Genomic DNA, 26345 nt, shown 5'->3' with positions numbered 1-26345 from the left:
GTATGTGCACAGCCACACCAGCCGCGCCTCACGTACCGGCACCGCCTACATACAGGACTCGACGCGACGTAAAGGAGGAAGGAAAGGCCGAGTACGCGTGAACCTGGAGGAAGTCCTATCAAGCGTAAGAAGGGTGTGTAACATCTCCCATCCGCAGGAGAAGCGTTGTGATTAACCGCGGTTCGTAGGAAACAATGCAACTCCACAAAGGCAAGGGCGTAGCCTCCGCAAATACCTCCGACGATACCCTTCCCTGGATTGAGAAATACCGTCCAAGCACCCTTGAAGAAGTCACCGGCCACCAAGACATCATCTCCACCATCGAGCGCTTCATCGATGGTGGGAAGGTACCACATATGCTGTTGTACGGACCTCCTGGTACTGGTAAGACCAGTACGATCTTGGCTTGCGCACGGAAGATATATGGCCCGAAATACAAGAACCAGATTCTGGAACTCAACGCTTCGGATGATCGTGGTATCGACGTTGTCCGGGAACAAATCAAGACATTCTCATCGACGCGGCAGATATCCATGGGACCAGCTTCAGCTGCTGGACCAGGTTTCAAGCTTGTGGTGTTGGATGAGGCGGATGCGATGACCCAGGTTGCACAGAATGCACTGAGGAGGACGATTGAGAAGTACACGCGAAATGTCCGGTTCTGCATTATCTGCAACTATGTGAATAAGATCATCACGCCCATCCAGTCGCGATGTACGCGGTTCCGGTTCTCGCCGTTACCGATCGAGAGTGTTCGACACCGCGTTGATCACGTTATCGAAGCCGAGGGTGTGAAGATCACGGATGACGGGCGGGAAGCGTTGCTGAAGTTGAGCAAGGGGGATATGCGCCGTGCGCTGAATGTGTTACAAGCCTGCCATGCCGCATACCCCAATACCTCCGAAGAGGAAGTCTACGCCTGCGTCGGAAACCCCCACCCCGCCGACCTCTCCCTCATCCTCAACTCCATGATGTCCGAAGAATTCTACACTTCCCTTCGTACCATCACCGAGATCAAAACACTCAAAGGACTGGCACTACAGGATATCTTGGGAGGGGTGTATGAGCAGTTGGAGGGGGTGGGGTTGCCGGTACAAGTAAGAGTGACGGTGTTGGAGAGGTTGGCGGAGATTGAGTATCGGTTGAGTACGGGCAGTACGGAGAAGATCCAGTTGAGTGCGATGATTGGGGGTGTTAAGGCGGGGTTGGATTTGGCGGTGAATGAGGTGTGATTGGTACCGGTGGAGGGAAGGTGTTAAGAGAAGAGTGATCTACGCTGACAATGGAGGAGGTACGGACACCCATAGCTGCGTTTAGGATTTCGTAGACTGATTCGGTGTTAAGACAGCACACATAACATATATACCCCATACAATACACCTAAATCCCAACAGCAGCAGCCTCGACAGCCCACTGCCACCCCCAATCCATCTGCATCGCCAACCCCCCGGCCTCATTCCACTCACTCGGCTGCATAACCATATCCCACTCCATTCCTCCCATGCCTCCTCCCTCACCTCCAGTTGTGATACCGTGGTTTTCGACGTTAAGGGAGGGGTCCGCGGCGAAGATTCCGGCAAAGGTGGATTCCATTCCACCGAGGGCTGTCCAGTCGCCTGCTGCGTGGGGGTCCCAGGGTGTTCGAGTCCCGGAGGTAGCGTAGCCGTTGTTATTGGGGATGTTGATGGCGAGGTGGAAAGGTCCGTAGGGATCCGGTGGGACGGCCGGGAACTGGGTGGCAGTCCCAGTTGTAGAGGACGTGTGGTTGGTGTTGATGGAGTGCGACGTGATCCCCACCACCTTGGCGAAATCCTCCGCCACCTTGGCAAAACGGACCATCGTCCCACACATCCTCACCGACTCCATGACCTGCAACAACTGACTCACCCGCCTCCTCAACTCATCCGGATCATGACTCGGCACAAAATCAACCGCGCCATTGGGGTATTGAGTGTTCGACGACGACATCTGCGCAAAGAGCGCAAGACTGAGGATCATCGAACTGGAATAAACGTAAAACACATCCAGCCACGAAATCCCATTCAAACACCCCGCACGCCACAACTCGACCAAGAACTCCCCACACCGGACAGAGGCAGTAACACAAACCTCCCTCATCTCCTTTACGCTCGCGTCATCTTTCCCAACGCCAACACCACCATTCGCAGCCTGCAACAGAAACGGCCTCGTAAGAAGTGCCAGCGCGTGCTGATACTGCACATGTAACATCACCACACTCCTCCACTGCGTCTGACTCCCCCTCATCCCCTCCTCCCACCCCCGGGCCCTCAACTGACCCGGTAATCCACCCTCCCAAGCCCTCAACGAATTCATGATCTGTTTCGCACGGAACACCAAGCCAGGCCCAGTATGCGTGGGATGGTAGACACCACGCCGAATACTCCCATACAACATATACAACCTCGACGCATGCTCCAGATACAGCGGAGGCGCCAACCCACCATCCAACAGCTCTTCCGACGGAACCCCGATATCCACCTCCGCGTCCTCAATCGCCGAAGGCCGTCCCAGACCACAGCACAGAAACTGCTCGAATTGGTAGAGAGTCCACCACACCCTCTTCCGTAGTTCTCTTCGCAAGGGCTCGAACCCAACGGAAGCGCTCGCACGATGCATCCCCAACGCAATCGCTAACCTCCCCGCCGCACCAACGAGTGTCCACGCCGAATTACGGTCATTCGCATTATGCGCATACAGAGCCAGCAACAACAACGCACAAACATTCGGCAACGTCGACGTCGTGAGAAGATGCGGAAGCCGCGAATGAGCTGCCCTAAACCACCTCCTCTGAAACTCGAGCGAACCAGGTTCTTGGGGTAACATCCGACTCCCGAACACGAGGACCATGTACAAACAACACAACCACCCACTCGGCACACTTGTCGCCGACCTCCGTTTCTGTCTGTAGAGAGACTCATACGTCCCCTGAAACGAGGCTCGGTGGAAAAGCACATAGTTCGGATGCACCAACCGAAAAAAGGCATCGACGCATGGATCGGCTTGTTCCCGCACCGGGAGCTCGACACCCGTATTCGCACTCCTCGAGCTCTCCGGACTCGTTGCGTCGTTATCATTTTCGGGGTTATCCTCGTCATCGGACGAACTAGGCGAGGGAATCCTCGAGTCTGGATCGAATTGCGAGTGTGCACGAGATGGAATCGCACTTGCGTTCACACTCCCAATCGCACCGATCCCCATACCCATACCACCCAACCCCATCCCCGCCCCTGGTGTCCCACGCGCCATGATACCCCCATCCAACGCCCCCGCCAATTTATCCCTCACGAACTCAAACCGGCCGTTCCCACCAGCACTATGATTCCCCGAGGGCGACGAGGAGGAACGCTGAGCGACGAGTTCTCTCAACTTTGCGAAAAAGGCAAGAGACCCCGAGGGGCCGATATAGTGTGGCCTCCCACTCGTATCTTTGATCAAACTTGTATCTTCCTTGACCCTCGGTCCACCCGGCGTCCTGTTCCCCGTTCCTTTCTGCCCCGTGGTCAACCCACCGCCACTCGCCACACCGGTACCAGTGGTAGTGGTAGTGGTGGTGGAGGGCGCGGCGGGTACAGCGGCGAGCGTAGCAGGCGGAATAACAACCGACGCCACAGGCCCTTTCTCGCCGTCCTTCGCTGGAGGCACACCCCCCTCAATCCCCTCAGAAAGGGCCTCAAGATCCGGCATATCAACCCCCATACTCCTCCCAAACGCCAAGATCTTCTCCGCGGTCAATCCCTGCTCATCTTCCGCCTCCCCAGTGCCAGCTTGCCCTTGCTCACCCGTCCCAGCACCAGCAACAGCACCAGCACCAGCACCAGCACCATCTGGAGCAGTACCAGTCGTCACGAGGATATCAGGAAACACCCCCTTAACCAACGCCTCCAACGCCCTCCACCTCCTAACCCCCTCAACCCCCATCCCTCCAACCCCCGTAGTCCCATACACCCTAACCTTTCGTGGAAGTGTACTCACACATTCGATCCCACTCTCCAAACACAACTTACACGGCGGCAACTCTTGCCCGTCAGTGGGAAGAGAGGCAATGTCGACGTCGGGGGGAATTGTACGGACGCATTTGCATCGCCGGGTTTTGCATGCGTCGCAGGATATTTGGGTACGTTTTCGGAGGGAGGGGGGGACGCGGCGTTTGGCTTTTGTTTGTTCGGTCCGAGTTCCTTCTACTGTCCCTCCTCCTGCTCCTGGTCCTGCTCCTGCTCCTGGTCCTGCTCCTGATCCTGTGGGGGTGGTGGAGGTGGTGGTGAGGGAGGAACGTTTGGGTGGGCGTTTGGAGGTTTGTGTTGGCCGGGTCGTTGTCGTTGTCGTGGTCGTGGTGGAGGATTGACGTTGACGTTGAGGTTGAGGTTGAGGTTGGGGTATGGAGTATGACGGGATGGTGGGTAGTGGTTGTGGGACCGACGATGAGGTTGGTGTTGGGATAAGCGAAACCGGTACCCTCGGATCATGACTCTGGCTCTGCGAGATCGGCGTCAAAAACACACTCCCGTTCGCTACCGAGCCTGGAGCCGTGATTGACGCCGGAGTCGGAATTTGTATTTGCTGAATTTGCTGGATCTGTGTGTGTGCCGGCGTCGCCCTCTCACTCGCCTGCGCCGACGCAGCCGCACTCGCCAGATGAGCAAGAGGGTTATCATACCCCGACGTCGACGCCGACTCCACCCCCATCCCCGTCCCATTCGAAGTCGCACCATACAAATCCATCCCGATCCCCATCGTCCCTGCCATCCCTCCGTATCCATGCCCACTCCCATCGTAAATCGGCTGCTGAAACACCGGTCTCGTCTGATCTCCCCGATACACTGGCACCTGCTGCTGAACCAATCGAGCATGCGTCGCCGGAGGGGAGTAGTTCCCATTGGAACTGCTCGTCGAGGAGAAGCTCTGGTGTCTCTTCATGGACTTCTTTTTTCTTTTTGGGTGTATGGGTTGACGGAAGAGTGCAGCCGGGGGCCTCGCGTTGCTTTAAGCTGCGTACAGGCGAGCGCGCGGGGCGGCCGAGTGTGGGGGAGCCGGTCTGGGGGGGCGCCCTGGCTAAGCGGGGGGGGCCCGAGGGTGCCGAGAGCGTGGGAACATTGGAGACAACTCAGGGTAACATCTTGACTGGCACTTTTACTCCTCGTTACTCCGATCCTTCTTCTGCCTCCAAATCTCATTCGCCTCCTCGAAATGCCTCTGTCTCCTCCGATTCGCCAACGCCACGTAATTCTTCACCGGTTTCGCGAACCCCGTCCCGTCCTGATTCAGTTTCAACTCCTTGCCATTCTCATCCCTCGCTAAAATACCCTCGATCTCAGACGCAGGCGCAACGGAGTGCAAAAGATGTCGCGCCATCGTCTCTTTCAGTTTTTCCTCGTGCCAGGTTGAGTAAAGCGACGACACCAATCCACGAAGAATTCTCGCCTCGGCCAGCGGGTCCGCACCGCCGCGTTCCCACTTCACACCCTCGAACTCACAGTCATACAGCACGAGCGGCAAATCAGACGCCATATCATACACCGGTTTCGTCGGAAACTTCTCCACATCCAACAAATCCCTCACAATCGTAGCCTTTTCGTGTCCTTGTCCAACGAGGAGCAAAATCGCGACCATACACCGTACCTGATGCCACAAAAACGCCGTCCCCTCCAAATCAAACACAAACATTCCCAACGCTCCTTGTTGGTTTTCATCAGACACGGGGGAAATAGTGGCCCGTTTGACACCCCGCTTGAAGTTGGTGATCTGCTTTGTCGGATCCAACTTGCAAAAATTCCGAAAATCATGCTCACCAACGAAATACCCCGCAGCCTCCCTCATGGCCTCGATATCCAACCCATTCCCCATCATCAAAAAATACTTGTAATGCCGACCCGAACACGAAAACCTCGCGGAGAAATCCGCGGGAATTTCCGGGGTCCAGCTCAAAACCCTAATCGACGGCGGCAACAACCGATTCAGTTTCTCCACATACGGCAACTCCTCCCACGCACCACTCGGTACGCCCACATGCACCGTTCCACCCCCTTCGACATCGAGTGGTCCATTCGACCTAACCTCCAACGCACAAACTTGACCAAACGCACTAACACCCCTATCCGTCCTCCCACACCTCGAATACCTACACCCATCCCCCGCCTTACTCTCAATCAGCTTCCCCTTCTCCAACGCCTCAAACAACACCTCTTCCACGGTCGGGAGCGCAGTCGGCTCGGATTGTGCTGCGAGGCCTTGGTATGGCCAGCCGAGGTATGCGAATTTTAGGGCGATGTAGCGTTTTGAGTACCGGGACATGTCGAACGCTTTTTCGATTTTGGGTTTTTTGGACATGGGGAGGCCGGTGGCGAGGGGGGTGATCATGGTGCGGGGGGATGTGATTGTGGTTGTGAGGTGGGGGAGTGGGATGAAGCGGGAGGTTAGTTGGGTGATTTTTGTTATGTGGGGGGTGAATGACATAGACAGCTCGATCCGTCGAGCACACACGCGTAAAGACGTAACACGTAGATTCTTGGCGGAGGAGGTGAGGGGGGTTAAGGTTTGGAGCGCGGTTTTCTCGGGGATACGTTACAAGGCATGACGCTAGTCCATATTCGGTAGCCACTGCTCGACCCGTAGTGGATATCGATGAGTGAGTGGGACGAGATGGTTCGTATTTGTTTTGATTCTTCCTTCTGGTTTCCGTGTCCTGGCCTGCACGGACTGTACGGCAATATTTCTTCTATCTTATACCATATGCTTTCGATCATGCCCAACTTCATTACCGTTTACTACCCTCACTGCAACACAGCCTTCTTCGTAGCCTCCACAATCTTCGTCACCTCATCACTCCCCTTCTTCATAACCTTCTCCACCTCCGCCTCCTTCTTCTTATTCGCATCCTTGGGCAACTGCGCACTCTTAAGCAACTTCAACGCATCTTGACGTGCACGTTTCAGGACTGTTTTTGAGGATTCTCCGATTTTGGAGACTTCTGCTGCAATTTTGTTTCGTGCTTCGCGGGTTGGTTGGGGGAGGGGGATGATTAGGCCGAGGGGGTTGCCGGAGGCGGGTTGAGGGTTGAGGCCGTGTGGTGATTGTTGGATTGCGGTCTGGACGGGTTTAACATGCTGAAGGCCATAATAATCAGTTTTGACAAACTGAAGAAATCATCCGGAGACCCCACCTCTTCCTCAAAAACACTAACCAACATCGTCTTTCCATCCTTTAAACTTGCCACGGCAACATCCTTCAACTGCAACGCACCCTCCGGCAGCTCGATCTTCAAGTTATCCAGCAAGGCCGGGTTCTGTCTTCCTTGCCTCAGCTTTGCGGTTTCCTTTGATAGCCAGTTAATGGCTCTGTCCACGTGGTCCTGGAACGGCTCGATGGTGAATTCGGGTAGATTTACACCGTCATCGAGCTCGTCCTCCTTCTTTGCCTTGCCGGCTTTGCTCTTCTTGAAGAGTACAGGACTTGAGGTGAATGACCGTGCGATCTGGCATGGTGCTGACCGAGGGAGGATGGTGGATGCTTGACTAGAGGCAATGGTTGTCAGTCAAAGTGTTCAGACGGTTCTGTAGATTACCTACCGAAGAGCTGGGCGCGCTGCCACCCTTGATGAATGAAGACAAAGACGGATCAATGATCGTGACGCTGCCATCGTAATTGTAGATGGTGTTGTGTTTCGGTTTACTTTGTCGCGAACTTTTGAAGGGTCGTGCAGGAACGCGCGGGGCGGCCGTCAAAGAAACGTCCTGCCGAAACGAAAAACCTCAAGACCAGGGCAGATGCTCTGGAGATGATGGTGTCTTCACGAAAACGTAAGTCGAAGAGGATGAAGGTTGAGGGCAGAGTGCATGGGTGTCGATGGATGGTTGGGAAGAGAGGTGTTGGATTATGCTAGGTGGTATGTGATATTTATGATATGATATGTAGGAGGATTTATGGATGGTGGGTGGTGGACTAGGGACGGTGTAGGTTATGGTAGATATTTCGATAGGCAATACTATATCACACGCTTCTGCTCACGCACTCGTACAATCGTATCTAGAAGATGGCCAACGCATTCGGAGGACTCGCGACACCACCAACCACAGCCAAAGGCTCACTCACGAAAAAGAACTCCCACCGTCCCAAGCGCTCACACTCCTTCACCAAATCCTCCAACCAAAACATTTCTCCGATAGGCATACCCCACCCCGCAAGCACGAACTCATGGAGTGCCCATCCTTCGGGCGACTGCGTCGGCCAACACTCGAAAGCGGGGGCGTCGGAGGCGATAGCGGCAAAGTGGGTGTCGAAGAGGAAGGAGCGGGAGGTGGTGGATTGTTCGAAACCGGCGAAATGGGGCGGAACGACCTTAGATCTCTTTTCGCGTTCTTCGACGGAGAGGGCTTGGTACGCTTCCGTGAATCCAGAGCGGATGATGAGGATGTCGCCTTGACGGAACGTGATGTTCTTCTCTTTTGCGATCTCGAGGACGGAGTCGAGGGGGATGGAGTAGGTGTCGCAAGCATCGTATTCGATTCCTTGCTTGACGGCCCAGGAGCGGTAATCGATCAAGACTGCACGGCCGACGATTCCTTGTTTGGCCATGTGGTGAATTCCGAGGGTCGTGGAGCCCTCTTCGTGGATTTCTTCCATGGTTACACCACCGTAAAACTTCCGCACACCTTGGAATCCGAAATGGCGGAGACCGTCCCATTGGGAGCCACTTTGTGTGTTCATCTCGATAACGTCGTCGTTGACGCATCGAGGCGCTTTTTGGATGATCTTGTGGTTGAATTTTTGGCGCAAGAATCCGGGGTGCGACGGGTTTTGGAGGGGCCAGTTTAGGGAGATGCGGGTTCCGGTTTTGATTAGGGAGGCGGCGGCGAGTGTGTTGTCGGGGGTGAGGAGGTTGAGGGTTCCGAGGTTGTCGGACTCGCCGTAGAGGCCCCAGGCGGAGCCCGGGGGGTGGGAGGGGTCGAGGGGGAGGTCGGCGTAGGTTGGGAGTTTGTCTGGGATTGGCATGGTGATGTTTGGTAGTCGATATTTTGTACTTGTGATTGGGGAGAGGGACCACAGGGGATCGAAGGTATATGTATATGAGGTGGGTTGTTGGAGGTGAAGTCGAGGAGGGTTTCGGCGGTGAGTTTGTGCGGGGAAGTCGGATGTCGGCTGCGGTTCGTCGCGGAGGCAATTAACCCGCAGGGAAGCAGATTTCAGGAAGACATGATGCTCGAGCAGGATAACACAGCCGGAATACTGACGGTGATCCGTCGGCCAAGAAAGTATGTCCTTCACCCGAGCAACCCGTCCGCTGGAGACGACGATCGCGATTCAGCGGCTGTCCTCTCCCGGGTTCTCCACTGTTTCCAAAGTCACAGCCTCACATTTCTCAACTGCATATTGAAACGTCCAAGTTTACGTAACATCCATCCGCCGGCTTCAATGCTCCTCGAAACCTTTCCATAGACGGTTCGGCAGTTGGGCGCTCACTTGCATCCGGGGCCCGACCGCGGCGGCAGCAGGCATCCGCGACAGTGCGCGTCTCTCCAGACCAGGCAACATACTTCCAGGCAGCTGATCCGGTTGACTGTAACCTCGAGAATTGCAGGTAACGGACAAGTGAGCCGGCGCAGGTCGATGAGGCGGATGCGTTGCATGTGAGCGGATACGTGCTCCGGCGGTGAACTCTACTCAACGACAATGACCTTGACAGTCACTCGAAGGCTCAGTTCACACCTCGGCTATAAGAACCATCCCATCCTCCATCCTTCTTCCTTCCTCACCAACAACAGTCACAAACCACACGAACTATGCCGAGTACTACAACACCACTCAACATCCTCATCATCGGCGCTGGCCTCGGTGGCCTCTCTACCGCTCTCGCTCTCGGTTCCGACGGTCACAAGTGTACGATCATCGACGCCGCTCCTTCCTTCGGCGAAGCTGGCGCTGGTATCCGTATCCCGCCCAACTCCTCGAGGCTGCTCATGCGTTGGGGCCTGGACTTTGAGAAGATCAAGAAGAGCAAGAGCGAGCGTTACCACTTCTTGAGGTGGGACGACGGAAACACATTGCTGGAGATCCCGTTTGTTGGGAAGGATTACGATGCGCCTTACTATCTCGTTCACCGCGCTGATCTCCACTCTGCGCTGCTCGAGAAGGTGGAGAGCATGGGCGTGCCTGTTCTTCCGCGCAAGAAGGTTGTGGAGTATGACTTTGACAATAAGAACGTTACGTGCGAGGATGGAACGAACTACTCCGCCGACCTCCTCATCTGTGCCGACGGCATCAAATCCATCGCCCGGCCCCTCCTTACGGGTAAGGAAGATAACCCCCGCGATACCGGCGACGTGGCCTACCGTATCCTCATCCCCGGCGAAAAGCTCCTCGCAGACCCCGAGCTGTCGGAACTCATCACGAAGCCCTGCACCACGTCTTGGTGTGGTCCAGACGCCCATCTCGTCGGTTACCCAATCCGCGACGGCGAACTCTACAACATCGTCGTGTGCGCCACCAACCTCTCCGAGCTTCCGGGAGAAGAATGGATCGTCAAAGGATCCAACGAAGAACTCTGCGCACGCTTCGCATCCTGGGATACCAAAGTCCAAAAACTCTGTAAGCTCTCAGAAGGGTTCCTGAAGTGGCGCTTGGGTGATTTGCAAGAATTGACCAGGTGGAGCAATGATGCCGGTACAGCCGTCTTGTTGGGCGATTCGTGTCACCCTATGCTTCCCTACCTCGCTCAAGGCGCTGCGCAAGCCGCCGAGGACGCAGCGACGCTTCGGGCGTGTATTCGCAAAATTTCGGGGCAGGGGGTCACGTTGAAGGAAGCGTTGTTGGAGTATGAGAGGTTGCGTAAACCTCGCGTTACGACCGTGACCAAGTTCACGCGAACCCACCAACATATCCTTCATATCCCTGACTCCTCGCTCCAACGCCGCCGTGATGCGGCGATGGCTGGTGGCGATCATGAGGATTCACCAGTCTTCTGGGGATGGCGCGAGCGTCGTCTTTGGTTGTTTGGGTGTGATGCGGAAAACCTCGAGAGTGTTGCGAAGCCGTTGCCGGGGAAGGGTCCGGGAGAGGGATTAGCTGGGGAGGTTGTTGAGGAGGCGGAGGCGGAAAAGGGAGGGGATGGGGGTTGGGTCGTTAGGAATGTGCAGGAGAAGGCTGGGGAGGTTGTGCAGGGGGTGAAGGAGGTCTTGGGGTTGAATGGCGGGATGGAGAAGGAGGGGCCTTATTCTGCTGCTTGAGGTTGAAGCGTGGGAATATAGTGTTCTGTTGTACTATTACTGATATGTTGGGAGATGCTGAGGTCTGTTTTTAAATTTCATTTTCGTATTCCTTTATCTTGTCTTCGTGAATGGTTCTGATCTGTCCCTCCCATCCGTTCTCGCGATAACTGTTGGAGTCGGCGACTTACTGGCATGACTGCCCAGGGTGATTAAGTCCCAAACAAACAAGTAAAAACCCTCGCTGCTTCTCCTTCCCTGTCCAGCACTTTGATCTGGAAACGGATTGACGCGGAAGGTGCAGCAGCGAGAACCTCTCATTGTGCTGTTACCCATTAATGACTCCAGGTTGGGGGAGATCGTGCAGCCGGCTCTCCTGTCGCCGTGGGTCCGGTGACCTTTTAGATCTCATTCAAAACCTTTCACTACAAAGTTATTTCTAGCCGTCCAAAACCTTGATTAGACAAGTTCTTGGATATCTGAGTTGTAGATATGTTGCCATACCCATGAGAGCAATCATTGCGGGCACGTACACCAATCTGCCAAACAGAGTTGGGATCCCAAAGGCCGTTACAGTGACAAACTCAGAAAGGAAACCGTCGATGTTCCAAGGGAAGGAGTGCGATACGAGAAGTTGATAAAACAAAGAACATTCAACTAGATTACAAAAGCTAATAATCAACTAATCCCTACTCCATCCCGGATCCCCACTCCACTCCCTTATTTCCTTGCCACGCCTCATCAAAACCCCAATCGTAACCGGGAAAAACACCACAATCAACGCCGCGAAAATCCCAAAAGTCGCACCCCCTCCAATATTCTCCAGCATAATCGGCGTAAAGAAAGGGGTGGTATACGACAACAAGTTACGAAACATGTTAAACACGAGGGTCGCTTCGGGACCTTGGGCAGCGTAAGACTCGAGAAGGTATGTTTGGATTACAGTCGTGGCGACTTCGATTCCGAAGATGTAGACACCCTGGCCGACGAGGGGGGTTGCCCAGGCGCGACCAAATTCGATGGAGACGCCGAACATAATCAAACCCAGGGGCGCCGTGATCAAGGCTGGCCAGATTGCTTTCATGCGCATTTCCGGCTGCCATTCTTTCCCGCCTTTGAGGGCCCGTTTGGCGATGAGGTCGATTGCTGGCCCGGCGAATGCTTCACCCAAAAGAGCGCCAATCAGTCCGGAGAATGCGCTGAGGCCGACATCTAGGGGTGTGAAGTGGTATGGCGCGGGCGAGAAGAGGAGGGGGATCTCGGCGGTGATCCCGACGTGGAGCATGTATGCGATGCCGAACCAGAATGATGAAAGTAAGACGGCGGGATGTTTGAACATCATGAATGGACGGGAGAAGACCCAGAAGAAGGAGTGCCGGCGGGATTCGTCGCGCTTGGGGATGCGGATGCCGTAGCGCGCCCATAGACTTCCCATACGGCCGCGCTGGAAGTCGGACGGGGCAGTGGTGGTTGAGCGGATGTAAATGGTCTCTGGGACAAAGAAGATTTGGAGGATGAAGCCGATGGCGATGAGGATGAGAGAGATCCATTGACTCCATCTCCAACCGAGGCTGGGGTTGTTGATGATTGCACCACCGATAATTCCGCCAGCAAAGGGGGCGACAACGATTGCGAGAGTACTCGTACCAATCTTCTTTCCTTTCTCGTGACGGAAGAAGATGTCACCGATACTGGCTGGTCCGAGACCCCAGAACGAACATCCACCGAGACCTTGGATAACGCGACCGACCATGCAAGCACCGTAGGATTGGGCAGATGCGACGACGATGGTACCGATGATGGCGATGATGTTGCTGACCAATAAAATCGGTCGGCGTCCAAAGAAGTGAGAAAGCGGGGACCAGAGGAAGGGTCCGATGGCGTAGAGCGCGACGGGGGTGTTACCCAGATAAACAGCCGTAGCCTTCGGAACGTCAAACGTCCTCGCCAATGCCAGAGTTCCGGGAACAAGAGCAGTTACGGCCATGTAACAAACGAAAGCGAGGTAGGAAATCGTTGCCATTGCCATGTGCTTGCGGAAGGAGGACCAGTTAAGGGGGTCGGCGGGGTCAGACGAGGGTTGAGGCATGAGAACGATGCCATTGCGGGTTTTAAGGTTGGAGACATCTTCGTTCACGAAAGGTGAAGGGACCTTGCGGTCTTCGCTATCGCCTTCCTTGTTGTATTCGAGGTGCTCAGCCGTCGATTTGGACATCATTGTAAGCTTCGAGGTAGTGACTTGGCCCACACTCGCCATCTCAGGTTTATCTCATCCCTCGAGGATGAACTTATACATTTCATCGACGCAACGGACAAGGAGACCCCATGACCACTCAAACACGTTTGCACAAACTTGCAGAAGCGAAAGCAGCTTCCCTGGTAGGCCTCCTCTTCCAACGGCAACGATTGTGCGGGGAGGATCATTCCGACCTTTTCCATTCAGCGGATAGTTGAGCCGACCAAGTACGCCATGATCATCAGTGGCTTCATACAACCCGGAACGGAATGTTGGCAATGTGGTAAGGCCGGCTCGCTTGCAATGCCAAACATGGGCTCGCAAGATTTCACCCCGAAACTGCGCCTGGTCGGGTACAGGATTCCAAGGCTCCGTAACCGCCTCATGAAACCTTACCATCGCAAGCAGGCAGCCGTAGCAATGGATCCTGCACTTGCATATGTAACACCGGAAGCTGACAACCCCGAGGGACCAGAGCCGGCTGGCTGCTCGAGCTCACGCATACCCAGTGATTCATTTCGCCTACGTGATTCCTGTTTGAGAGAACCCTCAGGAATGCAGCAACCTGTTACCTTCAGCTTGATTCGCAATACCGAACGGCTCTCATCCTCCCGTTACCATTCCAGACCTTGACCTGGTGTTATGGGTCGGTTCTCTGCTTCCGCGCGGCGCACGGTCCTCGAATCACCCGGGCGGCTGCTGAACCGAGCGCGGATTTCCCCGCAAGAATTCGAAACGGCAACAGTCAGCAACCCATACACGGCTCCGGTATTGCTGGAATGAGCTGGCTTATATCAAATAGACCTCGCGACCTCCAAGGTCCTTGATACATCGTCAAACATCAAATCAACTACCCACTATGCCATCTGCTGAATCTGTCCCCTCCACCTCCCTCGCCGCGATCCAGGATCCAAAGACGAACCTCATCACCGCCTGCGAGCGTGAAACACCCACTCCCTCGCCTACTCAGGTGCTCGTGAAGGTCACTCATGCCGGGGTTTGTGCCTCCGACCTCCATTTGGCACGCAAGGACTTGCCATACCTCCAGCCCACAGTGTCCATTGGTGGACATGAGGGTGTGGGAAACATCGTCGCATTGGGCGACGACGTCAAGGGAGACTGGCAAATCGGTGACAAAGTTGCCGTGAGGTGGTTACACTACGTCTGTAAAGGCACTACCACCGACGCGAACGGCAACACCTGCGAACCCTGCACAACCGGCTACGAAAATCTCTGTCCCTCCCGCAAAGTCACCGGAAAAGACATCGAGGGGTGTTTCGCTCAATACGCTGTCGCAGACTCCCGTTACCTCGTCCGTATTCCGCCTAACGTCTCCGACGCCGAAGCTGCACCGATTCTCTGCGCTGGAGTGACTGTGTACAAAGCTCTGAAGATCTCGCAGTTGAAGGAGGGGAGCTGGGTCGCTGTTGCCGGTGCTGGAGGGGGGTTGGGACATTTGGCGATTCAGTATGCGAAGGCGATGGGGTATAAGCCTCTTGCTCTCGATGCTGGGAAGAAGGAGATTTGTATGGAGTTGGGAGCGGAGGCGTATGTTGATATCATGGAGACGAAGGACTGTGTGAAGGATGTGCAAGACATTACGGGAGGTGGAGCGCATGGCGCCTTGATCTGTGCGTCTTCTGCCAGGGCTTATGCGGATGCCGTCAAGTACCTTCGTAGAGCGGGTACGTTAATCTGTATCGGACTCCCGCCGAAGCCGTCCCCCATCCCGGTCTTGCCGGAAGACTTCATTGCGAGGGGAATTAGGATCATGGGAACTTCGACCGGGACGTTGCCGGATACGGTCGAGGCTTTGGAGTTCCTTGCGAGGGGGCAGATCAAGCCGAGGATTGAGGTCAGGGGGTTGGGAGATGTGGAGGAGGTGTTGAAGGAGATCGAGGGAGCGAAGGTCAATGGGAGGATTGTTATTAAGATGTAAGTCACCCATTGGTGATGCTACGTATATCTAGTCTAATTGAATCCGTTGTCGAGCTCGCTTGCTTTTATCACTTCCTCTCCCCATCCGCTCCTGCCTGCATCCCTTTCTACTCTTACGTCCTCGGTCCATCCCAAGACCCTATCCCAGATCTTCCTGCACTCGTCTTCACTGGGTATAGTCGATCCACACCAAGCTACGTATCCATCTGGTCTAATGAGAACGATGTCATTACCCCAGACCCGTCGCACATGCGGTTCGTCCGCAAGGGAGAGTAAGGAGACATCAATACCGCGTGCAGATCTAGAAGCGGAGCGAGTAAGGGGTGTAATGTCCACGCACGTAAATCTAACAAGGGTGAACCCTGTAGCCAGATCATCCAGTACGCTTGTCTCCCCGTCCTTCTTGAACACATGGGGTGCACGACATCCGGGACGTGTACTAGGCTTCACCGCCTCCGGAGTCCATGGCCACTCATCTTCGTCCTCATTCCCATCTTTTTGTTCTCCGCCTTCATTGGAGTACGAGATAACAGGCGAGTCCCGATACCGCCACCCATACTCCACTCCAAGATTTTCATTCTCTCCCTTCTCGGCAGTATACCACGCCCCAATCCCCTCCTTCTCCCCCCGATCCGCCATCTCCCACGCCTTCAAATGCACCTCCATATGCCTCCAACTCCTCTCCAAACACATCCTCGCAACCTGTAGTCTCTCCCCCTCATACGACTCCAACAACCTCGGACCAGCGTGGCCGCGGATGGTGAAAGCAAGTTTCCAGGCGAGATCGTAAGCGTCCCCGACGCCCGTGTTGAATCCGTACCCGCCGAGGGGGGCCCATTGGTGTGCGGCGTCGCCGAGGAGAAAGAGGTTGTCTTCGGAGTAATGGTCTGCGACTGCGAAATTTGGTTTCCACACGCTGCGGACGAGGATTTCGTCGATTCTAACGTCGGCTTTTAGCACTCTCCTGACGATTTCCTCGGCGGGGAGAGAGCCGATTTCTTCGGATGCGTTGGTGTTTGGTGGTGGGTGGAAGAGGTGGACGGTGTAGGTGTCAAGTTCGTCTTGTGCGATGCAGATTCCGCGGTGAGTGAGGAAGATGTGCCAGAAGCGGCCGTACTTGAGCATGGTTGGGTCGCGGGAGCGAAAGTGAACGAGGGAGACTGGCGGGGCTGGTGGTAGGCGATGCGATCTGATACGGGTGGAGGTTGACCGGAGAGTCGAGCCAGCGCCGTCGGAGGCGATGACATAGATGGAGGTCATGGTTGAACTGCCATCAGCGGAGCTCAAGGTTGTCTTGCAATAGGCCCCTTGCTCTTCAGTCGCAGGGTGGAACACAGTATAGTCTACATTGACAGGAGCCAGGAATGTGATCAATGGGTGCCGCTGACACCGTCCTCTCAACACCCTCTCCAAAATCGACTGCTGAATCCTCAACCACGGCTCCCTCGTCCACCGCCCATCATTCTCCCTCCCAATCCTCTCCCGCCACTCATTCGCACTATCCAAATCCCATTTCGCGAGACACTCCCCCTCCTCACCCAATCCCGTCGCGAACAACACGTCGAACCTCCATTTCCCATCCACGCCTTCTCGTCGTAACTCTTCGACGAGGGTGGGGTCAACCATGCGGAGGATTTCCATGGTGCGGGAATTTGTTAGGTCCATTTTGGGCCATTTGGTGGGTTCGGCGTAGCGGTCGATGATTGTGCATGGGACGGAGTAGCGGTGAGCGAGGGTGTAGGCGAGGATCAGGCCGATTGGACCGGCACCTGCGATGAGGATGGGAGTGTCGACGTTGGAGGTGTGCGGTATGGGCGTCATGATAGTTTGGGAAGCAGCTTCTGGTCAATGGACCTGTCAATGGTCGTGTAGGTCGCTTCCTCGACGTTGGAGACGGTGTACGCACAACGCGTCATGGATCGGGTCCTACTGCAACCATATCGATACGCACGGACGGGAAGTTAATTCTTCTGCAATTCCCCTTCAATTAAAATGCAATTTCCAACTTATCTTACGATTTACCAACATTCTCGAATCAAGCAAGATTGAACTCCGTCCCAGCAGCACAGACCGTAACAATCCTCTTATCCATAAACTCATCCACCCCACTCATCCCCCCAAACCTCCCATACCCACTCGCACCCCCGACGCCACCATTCGGAAGCGTAGGCTCGATATAGACGGTAGGTCCGTTGACATGCGTCGCTCCACAACGGAGTTTTCGACAGATTTGGGTACCGGCGAGGGTGTCGCGGGTGAAGACTGAGCCGCAGAGGGAGTAGGTGGAGGAATTTGCGAGACGGATAGCTTCGGCGTCGCTGGAGAAGGTTGTTAGGGAGAGCACGGGGCCGAAGGATTCGGTGGACCAGATGTCCATGGAGGTGGTGACGCCGGAGACGACGTGTGGTCCGAGGAGTGAGTTCCGGTTAATCTTGCAGTCGCCCAGGAGGATATGTGCGCCTTGGGTTTTTGCGGATTGGATTAGCTCCACGACCTTCTTTGCTGCTGCACCGGTTTGGAGACCACTGATTTGCCCACCGTCACCCGTTTTGAGGGCTTTGCATTGTGCGATGAGCTCGGATCTGAACGCGGGTGCGATGCTTTCGTGGACGAGGACACGTTCGGTCGACATACACACCTGACCCGCATTGCAAAGACCACCAAAGATGATCGCTTTGGCTGCGGAGGGAATATCCGCGTCCGCACGCACGATCGCAGGTGCTTTCCCACCGAGTTCGAGAACGCAGGGTTTTAATTCCTCAGCGGCAAGACGAGCGATGATTTTCCCGACGCGGGTGGAGCCGGTGAAGTTCACCCTCCTCACGCTCGGAGCGCGGACGAAGAATTCTGTCATGGCGGGTGCGTCGGAGGTTGAGACGGGGAGGTAGTTCAATACGCCCTTGGGGAGACCGGCTTGGATGAGGGCGTCCACGACTAAGCGCTGAGAGCCGGGGGAGAACTCGGAGGGTTTGAGGATGACGGTGTTACCGCACATGATCGGGGTTGCGATCGCGCGGACGGTAAGGGTGATGGGTGCGTTCCAGGGAGCGACACCGAATACGACACCGGCGGCTTCACGGAGGACCATGATCGTGGTGTTTGGGCGGTCGGCGGGGACGATCTCGCCTTTGATGTGGGTTGCGAGGCCTGCTACTTCGCGGAATTGTGCGACGGCGGCGTTGATGTTGACTTTGACCCATGATGGCGTAGCGGCGACTTCGGCCGTCATGAACTCCTTTACTTTATCTTCCCATCCTGACAAGATATCCGCTGCTTTGAGGAAGATCAGGCGGCGCGTGGAAGGAGATGTGTCCCTCCACGTCTCGAATGCGTCTTCGGCGGCTTTGAGGGCTGCGGACCATTCAGATTTGGAGGCGGAGGAGCAGGAGTGGACGGGAGAGTTGCTGAGGGGGTTGAGGACGGGAAAGGTGGTGGAGGTGATGATGTCCTCGCCGTGGATGTGAAGGGCTACTGGGGTTTCTTTGTGCATGGTGGGGTAGTTTCGAGTTCGTCGTGCAGGTGCAAACTGAGAAGGAATAGCTGCTCGTTTATAGGATCCCGGATTTCACTGCTTGCTTTGACAGCAGCTGGTATCCATCGTATATGTAACTGATCCTCGCTTGCCGGGTACCGAGTGAAGCGGGGAGGATCGAGGTGAAGCCGGGGTGTTGCGGTAACGGCGGATAGCTATAGCCGTAGAAATTCATATGAGGGTCGAAAAACGCAGCACGACGGTTACATGACCCGACGCTGTTGATGGTTGGGCCGTGAGGTCGTGAGGTTTCGGCTGCCTGAGAGCCGTTCTGAGGTTGGGGCGGGAGCAAGCAACCGAGCGCCAGCGCGCACGCAGCTTGCTCGGCCCGCCATACCGGTCGGTATACGTACGTATGAGGGCTCCACGGGCGGGGCTGAGCTGTACATGTGGCAGCAGCTGAGCCCGTCTACCAGTCGACGAGGAGAGCGGAATCGTTAGAATTGTAACGTTGAGGAAGGTAAAGGACAGTCGGACCGACTAGTCCGCTGTAGCTAATTTGCGTCAGAGCTCGGGCTCCAATTCCCACGTTCGAATTTGTCTGACAGGTCGGACATCCTACCGATCAATCGACACAGCCTACTCCCACGTCGTTGTACTTCCTCGTCATTGTACTCTCTGCCTGTTCTGCCTCTTGGCCTATCGTTGTCCTGCCCCTTGGCCTATCGTAGTTCTGACCCTTGGCGTGTCGTACTTCTACATCTTCGCCTGTGCCGTCGTTGTACCAAATGGAGCCCTTGTATTTTGAACGGGATTTGGGAGTTGTTATATTCGGTGAGGACTTCGAGAGCACCGGGTTGCTGACTGGCGTCTTGCAGTCATTCATGGGGAAGGGTCTCGGCGTGACGCTTGGTACGAAAGATGTAACGGATGGAGTAGTAAGAAGTGATTGTTATTCGAATGAAGAAATAAAGCTACCAAAACCTCCCCTTTACATAGTAAAGTTCTGCAACGGCTTCCAGGAGCCGTTCCCCAACAGAGCCGTTCCCCAACGGAGCCGGTACTCAATAGAATTAAAACCAGGTACGACGTACCTGTAGAATCCGTAGTGTGGTTCGACACACTACACTCTCCCCCCTCTAAACGGTACTAACAGCAATAAAAAACTCGTACCAACAGAAAGAAAGGAGGTAGGTTCTTCAAAACCTGTTGCCGATCCTGTACAAGTGTTTTGCCTCAGCGCACTTGTGCAGCCTTTTCCAACTCTCCCACGACGAATCAGGCTTGCCTTTTTCACTCTCCCATTCCACCTCATAGTAGGTGATCCTCCTGCCATAATTAATAATCGTGATTAATTCTTGTGAGGTAACTTGGGCAAACGAAGTGGGTTTGGCCCGTTTTCGAACTTTCCAACTTTGTCAGCAGGTATGCTGTCGGCTGGCTCCCAGGAGTTGTCATGTAAGTTTGTTCCTTTCCATCAAACCAGATACTCCTGTGTGCGGGTATTTTCATCTCTGCGAGATGCAATAATGCGTTCAACCTCTTGTTTTTCTCGAGGGACAGAACTTCCAGCAGGCAATGCCGGGTTCACTGGTACATTGTTTTGTCGTTCATCCTCTGCCATGTAATATTTTTTCAATCGCGAAATGTTGAAAGTTGGGTGAGCCTGTGAACCAGCGGGTAACACTAGCCGAACTGCATTGTCGCTGAGTCGCTCCAGAACTCTATAAGGTCCTGCATAACGGCTTTCTAGTTTTCCTAACTTGTCCTGATTGCTTTTCAGGACCAAGACCCAGTCTCCTTTGTTGAAATCGGCAGGTACAGATCGACGTTTGTCAGCATGATGTTTCTGTTTCATCTGGTTTCCATGGATCGTATCTTTCGCCGCGGTGTGTATGTCGGTCAACTTTTCGAGAAGTTCCTGTGCTGCTTGAACATTGCTGTAGTTCGTCCGGTTCGGTCCAATAGGGTGATAACCGTAGTTCATATAGAATGGTGTCATATTTGTCGTACCATGTTTTGAGTTGTTGTATGCAAACTCCAATGACGGTAGGACTTCATCGCAATCATGGTCCTGAACATAAGGACGAATCATATGTTCCAGTGTTTTGATCGTACGTTTCGTCTGTCCATCAGTCTGAGGGTGCTCAGCAGTTGACATCAGTAACTCAACCCCAAGTGAGCCTTGCAGTGCTCTCCAAAACTGACTGGTGAAACGAGGATCTCTGTCTGATACGATTGTATCTGGTAGGCCGTGTAATCGCACAATATTGTTGATGAGGGTTAGGGTTAGGGTTAGGGTTAGGGTTGTAGTAGATTCGGTCTCAGGCTGAAGCCGACCGGGCGGCTGCTGAGACACCCGTTCTTTGGCTGTGGGTGTGGCCGTGCCCTATCGGCTTCAGCCTGAAACCGTCGATGTACTAGTAATAGGAGTGCGACACACTCTACACAGGTTGCGGGCGCAGGGGTGTGGTACGAGGATTTACGGGTTTGGCACGACAGGACCCTAGATATATAAGGGAGGATACGTCCCTATTTGAATAATCAGACCTCTTACACTCATAATTGGATATCTCCCACAGACGTATTCGTCACCTGCTCTCAAGTAGGTAATAGTGTATCGTTGCTTACAGCCCCGTAAACCCGAGATTCATCCTTCTCAGCTCACGACCTCCATCCTCCTTGCGTACGGCAACCCGTTCCTCTCATCCTCCATATTCTCGCTAACGAACCCTATACTCCCAACAACCTTCCTCATCAACCTCCCATAACCCATCCCGGGCGTGATTTTTCCCAACACGACGCGCTCCGCACTCTCTACGTGTTGTGGTACAACGATGCTCTTCCCCATGAGACATTCGTGGCCGAGGAGGGCGAAGGAGATGGCTTCTTTCGCTTCGGGAGCGATTTGCGTGGTCGAGAAGAGGTTGATGGATGTGTGCGGGAGGTGAGTAGAGAGGTAAGACGTTATGTTCGGGTTATAGGCGCCGCCGCCACAGAGGTAGACTTCGTCGATTGTGCCACCCGGTTGTAGATAGCGCTCGTAAGCTCTCACTAGAGACTCGGCCGTTATTCGGGTGATGGTAGCGATGACATCCGGATCTGTAGCACCGACGGAGCGGAGAGAAGAGACGAGTTGGGACGCAATGTCATCGCCAAAGAGTTCTCGCCCGGTGGTTTTTGGGAGGGCGGCACTGAAGTAAGGATGTGCCAAGAACTCATCGACCACGTCCTCATACACACGACCTTGTGCACCGATGAGACCGTCTTTGTCGTACTCCTGTTCACCATTCGTAATGATCCGTACCGCAGCGTCGATCAACACATTCCCCGGCCCCGTATCAAATTCGAAACACGACTCGATGGCGGAGTCACCCGCTGGAATGATCGTCACATTACCAATTCCGCCAAGGTTCTGAGACGCGCGGGTCAGCGTTGGATGAGCAAGGACTGCGGCGTCGAGGAAGGCGATGAGGGGAGCGCCCATACGTCCAGCTGCCACGTCGCCGACACGGAAGGAGGAGATCGTCGTCAAGCCCGTAATCTGCGCGATAACAGCAGACTCTGCCATTTGGAGCGTACTCTTCTGCTGCGGAGGTGCTGGCGAGGGAATATGCCACAGTGTCTGCCCATGCGATGCGATCGCGTCCACCTTTCCTTCCAGTCCATTCCTGTCGATAAATGACTTTGCTGCGAGCCCGAACTCACGCCCAAGCGCGAAGTTGAGGTCGCAAATCTCCTCCATCGTTACGGCATTCTCGCGACACGCTTTCAGTACCCGTGCCTTCAGCTCCGGTGGGACGGGATGTTCGGTGTAGTCGAGGAGTTCGAGGCGGAGATCGTTGGGGGAGGAAAGGATGGGGGTGATTGCGCAGTAGGCGATGTCGATTGCGTCGACGGAGGTACCGCAGTTGAGGCCGATGATGTTGAGTGTCATGATCCGGCCTGTAAAACCTTGCGCTCAGGATCAATGGATTGTGAAACTGGAAATGTCGCAAAGATGAGGTTGATCTCAATGATCCGTTCCATAATGACTTCTCCGTCCACTCGGGGCCACGCGCCAGGACCACCGGGTATATCGGTTCATATCGGACGAAGCACCCTCATCCCTCAGACCCTATCCGCGTGAAAGCAAGCCAAGATCGTTCATATCATCGTTACTTGTCCATAACGGCGGATCAAATTACTGAATCGAGTAAGTGGGGCCCCAGTCGGATTCGAGAGGAGGTCGGATGATAGCCCACCACTGCAAACCAATGCTGACTTCAGTGAACTACGGCAATCCAGTGTCGGGTACTGGCTCCCACGCACTGACGCCGTTATTTACCCCACCCAGGCGAGATATGGGTATATTCGACCCGGGGGTGGGCATAACGGCGGTTCATAAGGACTTGGAAGGCCGACACCATGGGCGGATACGTTTGTCAGATCAACACTCCAACGTCACCACGACATGACATCCGCACCATCCCTTCTCACTCGATTTCGCACGCCGTTATGGCAATCGCTGCTTGTCGGCTTGGTTCTCTTTTGCTGTCCCGGGATGTTTGACGCAATCAACGGTATGGGCGCCGGAGGTCAAGCAGCCTCCTCCACCTCCCTTGTCGCAAAGTCGAATTCGGCTCTATACGCGTGTTTCGCCATCATCGGATTCTTCGGCGGGTCTGTCAATAACACCATTGGGCCCCGCTGGACTCTTTTTATCGGTACATTTGGGTACGCGGTGTACGTGGGTAGTTTGTGGTGTTTAGACCGTGGAGGCCCAGAGGCATTCGTGATTGCTGGGGGCGCTCTATGTGGGTTGAGTGCCGGATTGTTGTGGACTGCGCAAGGATTTGTGGTCATGTCTTATCCGCGTGAACATGAGAAGTCGAGGCACTTTGCGTATCAGTGGAGTATGTTGGGTGTTGGCGCGGCGATCGGAGGGTTGATCCCATTCGCACAAATCATGAGGAATGGAGGGAAGAGTGGTGATAAGGTGTCGACGGGGAGTTACGTGGGGTTTTTCATTGTGATCTGTGTGGGAATCGTTGCGTCGTTCTTCCTCGCCGACCCAGCGGTTGTCAAACACAAGGATGGCACCCCGGTTACGACTACGAAGCCCATGAACTTCCGTGATGAATTCAAGAGCGTCTGCGGTCTCGTCTTCGACTGGAAGATCATGGCCCTTGCACCGGCATGTCTCGCGAGTAACTGGTTTTACGCTTACCAATTTAGCATGAACGCCTTCTACTTTTCCCTCCGCTCCCGAACACTCAACAGCATGATCTACTGGCTCACCCAAGTCTTCGGCACCTTCGGTATCTCTGCTATCCTTGACGCAACAGCCCTCGGTGACCGACGTCGTCGCGGCATAATTGGACTCGCCGTTATCTCCATTTTCGTCCTCGCAACCTGGTCTGGCGGTGCAGCCTTCCAATCAACTTTCTCCGAACATAACCCCTCCCCTTCCTCGGACTGGACTGACTCGAACTGGGCAGGTCCATTCGTGCTCTACGTTCTCTACGGCATGGCAGATGCCATGTACCAATCCTACTGCTACTGGCTCATGGGCGCCATCACGAACGATCCGTGGACTTTGGCTCGATATGCCGGGTTTTACAAGGGATTGCAGAGTGCGGGTGGTGCGCTGAGTTTCGGGATCAGTGCGGCGGGTGTGGGGTTCATGAGGCAGTTGATTGTTTGTTTCGTGTTGCAGGGTGTGAGTTTGCCGTTGATGTTCGTTGTTGCGAAGACTGTCAGCAAGACCAACTACGCGAGTGGGGAGGACGCAGAGGAGAAGACAAGAATGGAGGTTGGGGAGAAGGATGCCGCGGTTATCAGTGTTGCCTGACGTGAGCTAGGCTTTGTTTTGGCCTGGATTAGGAGCAGAGGCGTTTAGACGGAGTCATCATGGTATCAAAGATATGTTACACTACCTATAACCTCACTATCATATCACTCCTGCTCTGCTCTCCTCGTACATACCCATTAGACTAAGCCTCGGCATCAACCTCACCAAGAGCCTCACGCCTACTCTTGCTAGCAGGGTCAAAGTACGGTCTCTCACCGAGAGCAACAACACGGTTACCCTGACGCTTCCCGCCATAATCGTAGGTCGCAGTGTGGTAAACAGAACGGTTATCCCAAATAGCAACATCATTCTTATTCCACTTGAAACGAACCTGCAAATCGTGGTTATCCGTCACCAAACGGTGAAAGTAATCCTTGAACCAGTCACTCTCGTATTTGGTCAACCCGTTGATATGGGAGAAGTGGGAGCCGAGTGCGAAGATGGATTTCCAGCCGGTGACGGGGTTGGTGCGGACGATGGGGTGGATGGCGGTCAAGTCCTCGCCGACGTTCTCGGGAGCACCGCGAGGAGCAGAGTAGAGCTTGAAAGCGTGCTTGTCGGCGGCGGCGTTGAAGTTGGGTTGAGCGAAGGTACCGGTGGCAGTGTCGAGGAACTGCCTCAATTTGGGAGAGATACGGTCGTACAACTCGTAGCCGGAGGCCCAAAGCGTATCACCACCGGTGGGGGGAAGCGTGTGGATCTTGAGGATGGTGTAGTTCGCGGGGACGGGCTCGAATGTGATGTCGCTGTGCCATCCAGTGGAGGCAAAGTTGTCACGGACCCTGTTGTTGAGGCGGTCTGCGAACTGGGAACCATAGTCGCTGTAGAGCTTGCGGTTGAGATCAGAAGAGATGACGGAGATCTCGTCGTCCTTGCGAGTGACTTCGCCGGAATCCTCATTGATACCGATATCACGTCCAGAGTTGATGACGGGGTGAATGTGAAGGCCGGAGGTGGCAGGCTTTCCGGTCAATTCACCGAGGAGGAGACCGAGCTGCTTCTGTTCATCCGTGGTGAGGGATTGGTTGCGGAAGAAAACGACGCCACGATCAGAGATGGTGACAGCCAAGTCATGGATCAAGTCTTCACGGTTCGGAGCGTTGAGGACAGCACGGAGGTCGACATCCGGGAACTCGCGACCAATGATGGGGGTAATGTCAAAGGAGTTAAAGGAGTCAAGGGATCCTCCGTAGGTGTAAGGCGTGGCCTTGGGGGTAGCATCGATGTCAAGGCTTTGTTGAACTTTGTTCTTGAGGTCGTTGAAAGTGTAAGCCGGAGCGGCGGTGTCGAGAGAAGGAGGAGCCATTGTGCTTGATACGGTTTGACTGATGCTTGTTGTGAGGTTGTTGAAGGTGAGGATTGATGTTGAGCGAGGAAGGACTAGAGTGACATCTTATATTATTTCTGCCAAACTGCATTGCGAGATCGTCTGGTGTAATCACGTACACCTCCCACGGGCCACGTCGCACGATGTCGAGCACGCAATGGCACGCGATTGATATCATCGGCTAAATGACGGAAAGAGCACCAATTGCGGTGCATACAGGTTACGAGCCCTCAGATGGAGCCTGATTAGAAATTGTCACCGGTCACTCTCCGCAAACATGGCATTCCGAGACTTTCGGGCGGGTGAGCGGTACGTTCCCACGG

General features: G+C 54.7%; 13 protein-coding genes across 13 annotated transcripts; 4 read left to right on the top strand and 9 right to left on the bottom strand.

Moving 5' to 3' along the window:
- Positions 1-62: 62 nt before the first annotated feature.
- Positions 63-1331, top strand: SAICODRAFT_77350 (DNA replication factor). Its single transcript, XM_019171057.1, has 2 exons — positions 63-133; positions 189-1331. Exon 2 carries the CDS (start codon positions 195-197, stop codon positions 1230-1232), a length of 1038 nt encoding a protein of 345 aa, XP_019025813.1. The 5' UTR covers positions 63-133; positions 189-194; the 3' UTR covers positions 1233-1331.
- Positions 1332-1380: 49 nt separating this feature from the next.
- SAICODRAFT_23957 (uncharacterized protein) lies at positions 1381-4740 on the bottom strand (the record flags this gene model as incomplete). Its single annotated transcript, XM_019166743.1, has 1 exon — positions 1381-4740. One exon carries the CDS (start codon positions 4738-4740, stop codon positions 1381-1383), a length of 3360 nt encoding a protein of 1119 aa, XP_019025812.1.
- Positions 4741-5122: 382 nt separating this feature from the next.
- On the bottom strand, positions 5123-6541 carry SAICODRAFT_29383 (tRNA pseudouridine synthase). Its single transcript, XM_019167395.1, has one exon. It carries the CDS (start codon positions 6373-6375, stop codon positions 5149-5151), a length of 1227 nt encoding a protein of 408 aa, XP_019025811.1. The 5' UTR covers positions 6376-6541; the 3' UTR covers positions 5123-5148.
- Positions 6542-6788: 247 nt separating this feature from the next.
- SAICODRAFT_5897 (ribosome recycling factor) lies at positions 6789-7654 on the bottom strand (the record flags this gene model as incomplete). The annotated part of the gene is made up of 3 exons (XM_019169640.1): positions 6789-7121; positions 7178-7529; positions 7584-7654. The coding sequence occupies 3 exons, from the start codon at positions 7652-7654 to the stop codon at positions 6789-6791; spliced, it is 756 nt and encodes a 251-aa protein (XP_019025810.1).
- A 386-nt stretch (positions 7655-8040) lies between these two features.
- Positions 8041-9006, bottom strand: SAICODRAFT_53976 (putative cyclase; the record flags this gene model as incomplete). The annotated part of the gene is made up of 1 exon (XM_019169252.1): positions 8041-9006. One exon carries the CDS (start codon positions 9004-9006, stop codon positions 8041-8043), a length of 966 nt encoding a protein of 321 aa, XP_019025809.1.
- Positions 9007-9794: 788 nt separating this feature from the next.
- SAICODRAFT_54042 (FAD/NAD(P)-binding domain-containing protein) lies at positions 9795-11237 on the top strand (the record flags this gene model as incomplete). The annotated part of the gene is made up of 1 exon (XM_019169257.1): positions 9795-11237. The coding sequence occupies one exon, from the start codon at positions 9795-9797 to the stop codon at positions 11235-11237; it is 1443 nt and encodes a 480-aa protein (XP_019025808.1).
- Positions 11238-11898: 661 nt separating this feature from the next.
- SAICODRAFT_33873 (MFS general substrate transporter) lies at positions 11899-13431 on the bottom strand (the record flags this gene model as incomplete). Its single annotated transcript, XM_019168323.1, has 1 exon — positions 11899-13431. One exon carries the CDS (start codon positions 13429-13431, stop codon positions 11899-11901), a length of 1533 nt encoding a protein of 510 aa, XP_019025807.1.
- An 880-nt stretch (positions 13432-14311) lies between these two features.
- Positions 14312-15391, top strand: SAICODRAFT_23951 (GroES-like protein; the record flags this gene model as incomplete). Its single annotated transcript, XM_019166742.1, has 1 exon — positions 14312-15391. The coding sequence occupies one exon, from the start codon at positions 14312-14314 to the stop codon at positions 15389-15391; it is 1080 nt and encodes a 359-aa protein (XP_019025806.1).
- A 188-nt stretch (positions 15392-15579) lies between these two features.
- SAICODRAFT_46387 (uncharacterized protein) lies at positions 15580-17172 on the bottom strand (the record flags this gene model as incomplete). The annotated part of the gene is made up of 1 exon (XM_019168854.1): positions 15580-17172. A coding segment is annotated over one exon (1593 nt), but the record flags the coding sequence as incomplete, so codon positions are not given.
- Positions 17173-17410: 238 nt separating this feature from the next.
- On the bottom strand, positions 17411-19245 carry SAICODRAFT_29378 (aldehyde dehydrogenase). The gene has a single exon (XM_019167394.1). The coding sequence runs from the start codon at positions 18878-18880 to the stop codon at positions 17426-17428; it is 1455 nt and encodes a 484-aa protein (XP_019025804.1). The 5' UTR covers positions 18881-19245; the 3' UTR covers positions 17411-17425.
- A 2276-nt stretch (positions 19246-21521) lies between these two features.
- Positions 21522-22799, bottom strand: SAICODRAFT_23948 (UPF0075-domain-containing protein; the record flags this gene model as incomplete). Its single annotated transcript, XM_019166741.1, has 1 exon — positions 21522-22799. One exon carries the CDS (start codon positions 22797-22799, stop codon positions 21522-21524), a length of 1278 nt encoding a protein of 425 aa, XP_019025803.1.
- Positions 22800-22960: 161 nt separating this feature from the next.
- On the top strand, positions 22961-24695 carry SAICODRAFT_89589 (MFS general substrate transporter; the record flags this gene model as incomplete). The annotated part of the gene is made up of 1 exon (XM_019171643.1): positions 22961-24695. Exon 1 carries the CDS (start codon positions 23316-23318, stop codon positions 24693-24695), a length of 1380 nt encoding a protein of 459 aa, XP_019025802.1. The 5' UTR covers positions 22961-23315.
- Positions 24691-26111, bottom strand: SAICODRAFT_17685 (taurine catabolism dioxygenase). Its single transcript, XM_019165847.1, has one exon. It carries the CDS (start codon positions 25999-26001, stop codon positions 24838-24840), a length of 1164 nt encoding a protein of 387 aa, XP_019025801.1. The 5' UTR covers positions 26002-26111; the 3' UTR covers positions 24691-24837.
- Between the last annotated feature and the right edge of the window lie 234 nt (positions 26112-26345).

The sequence above is a fragment of the Saitoella complicata genome (genome assembly GCF_001661265.1).
Source record: "Saitoella complicata NRRL Y-17804 unplaced genomic scaffold SAICOscaffold_5, whole genome shotgun sequence".
NCBI lineage: Eukaryota > Fungi > Ascomycota > Saitoellomycetes > Saitoellales > Saitoellaceae > Saitoella > Saitoella complicata.
Note: the sequence above shows the minus strand (reverse complement) of the source record. Positions and strands in the feature narration are given on the sequence as shown.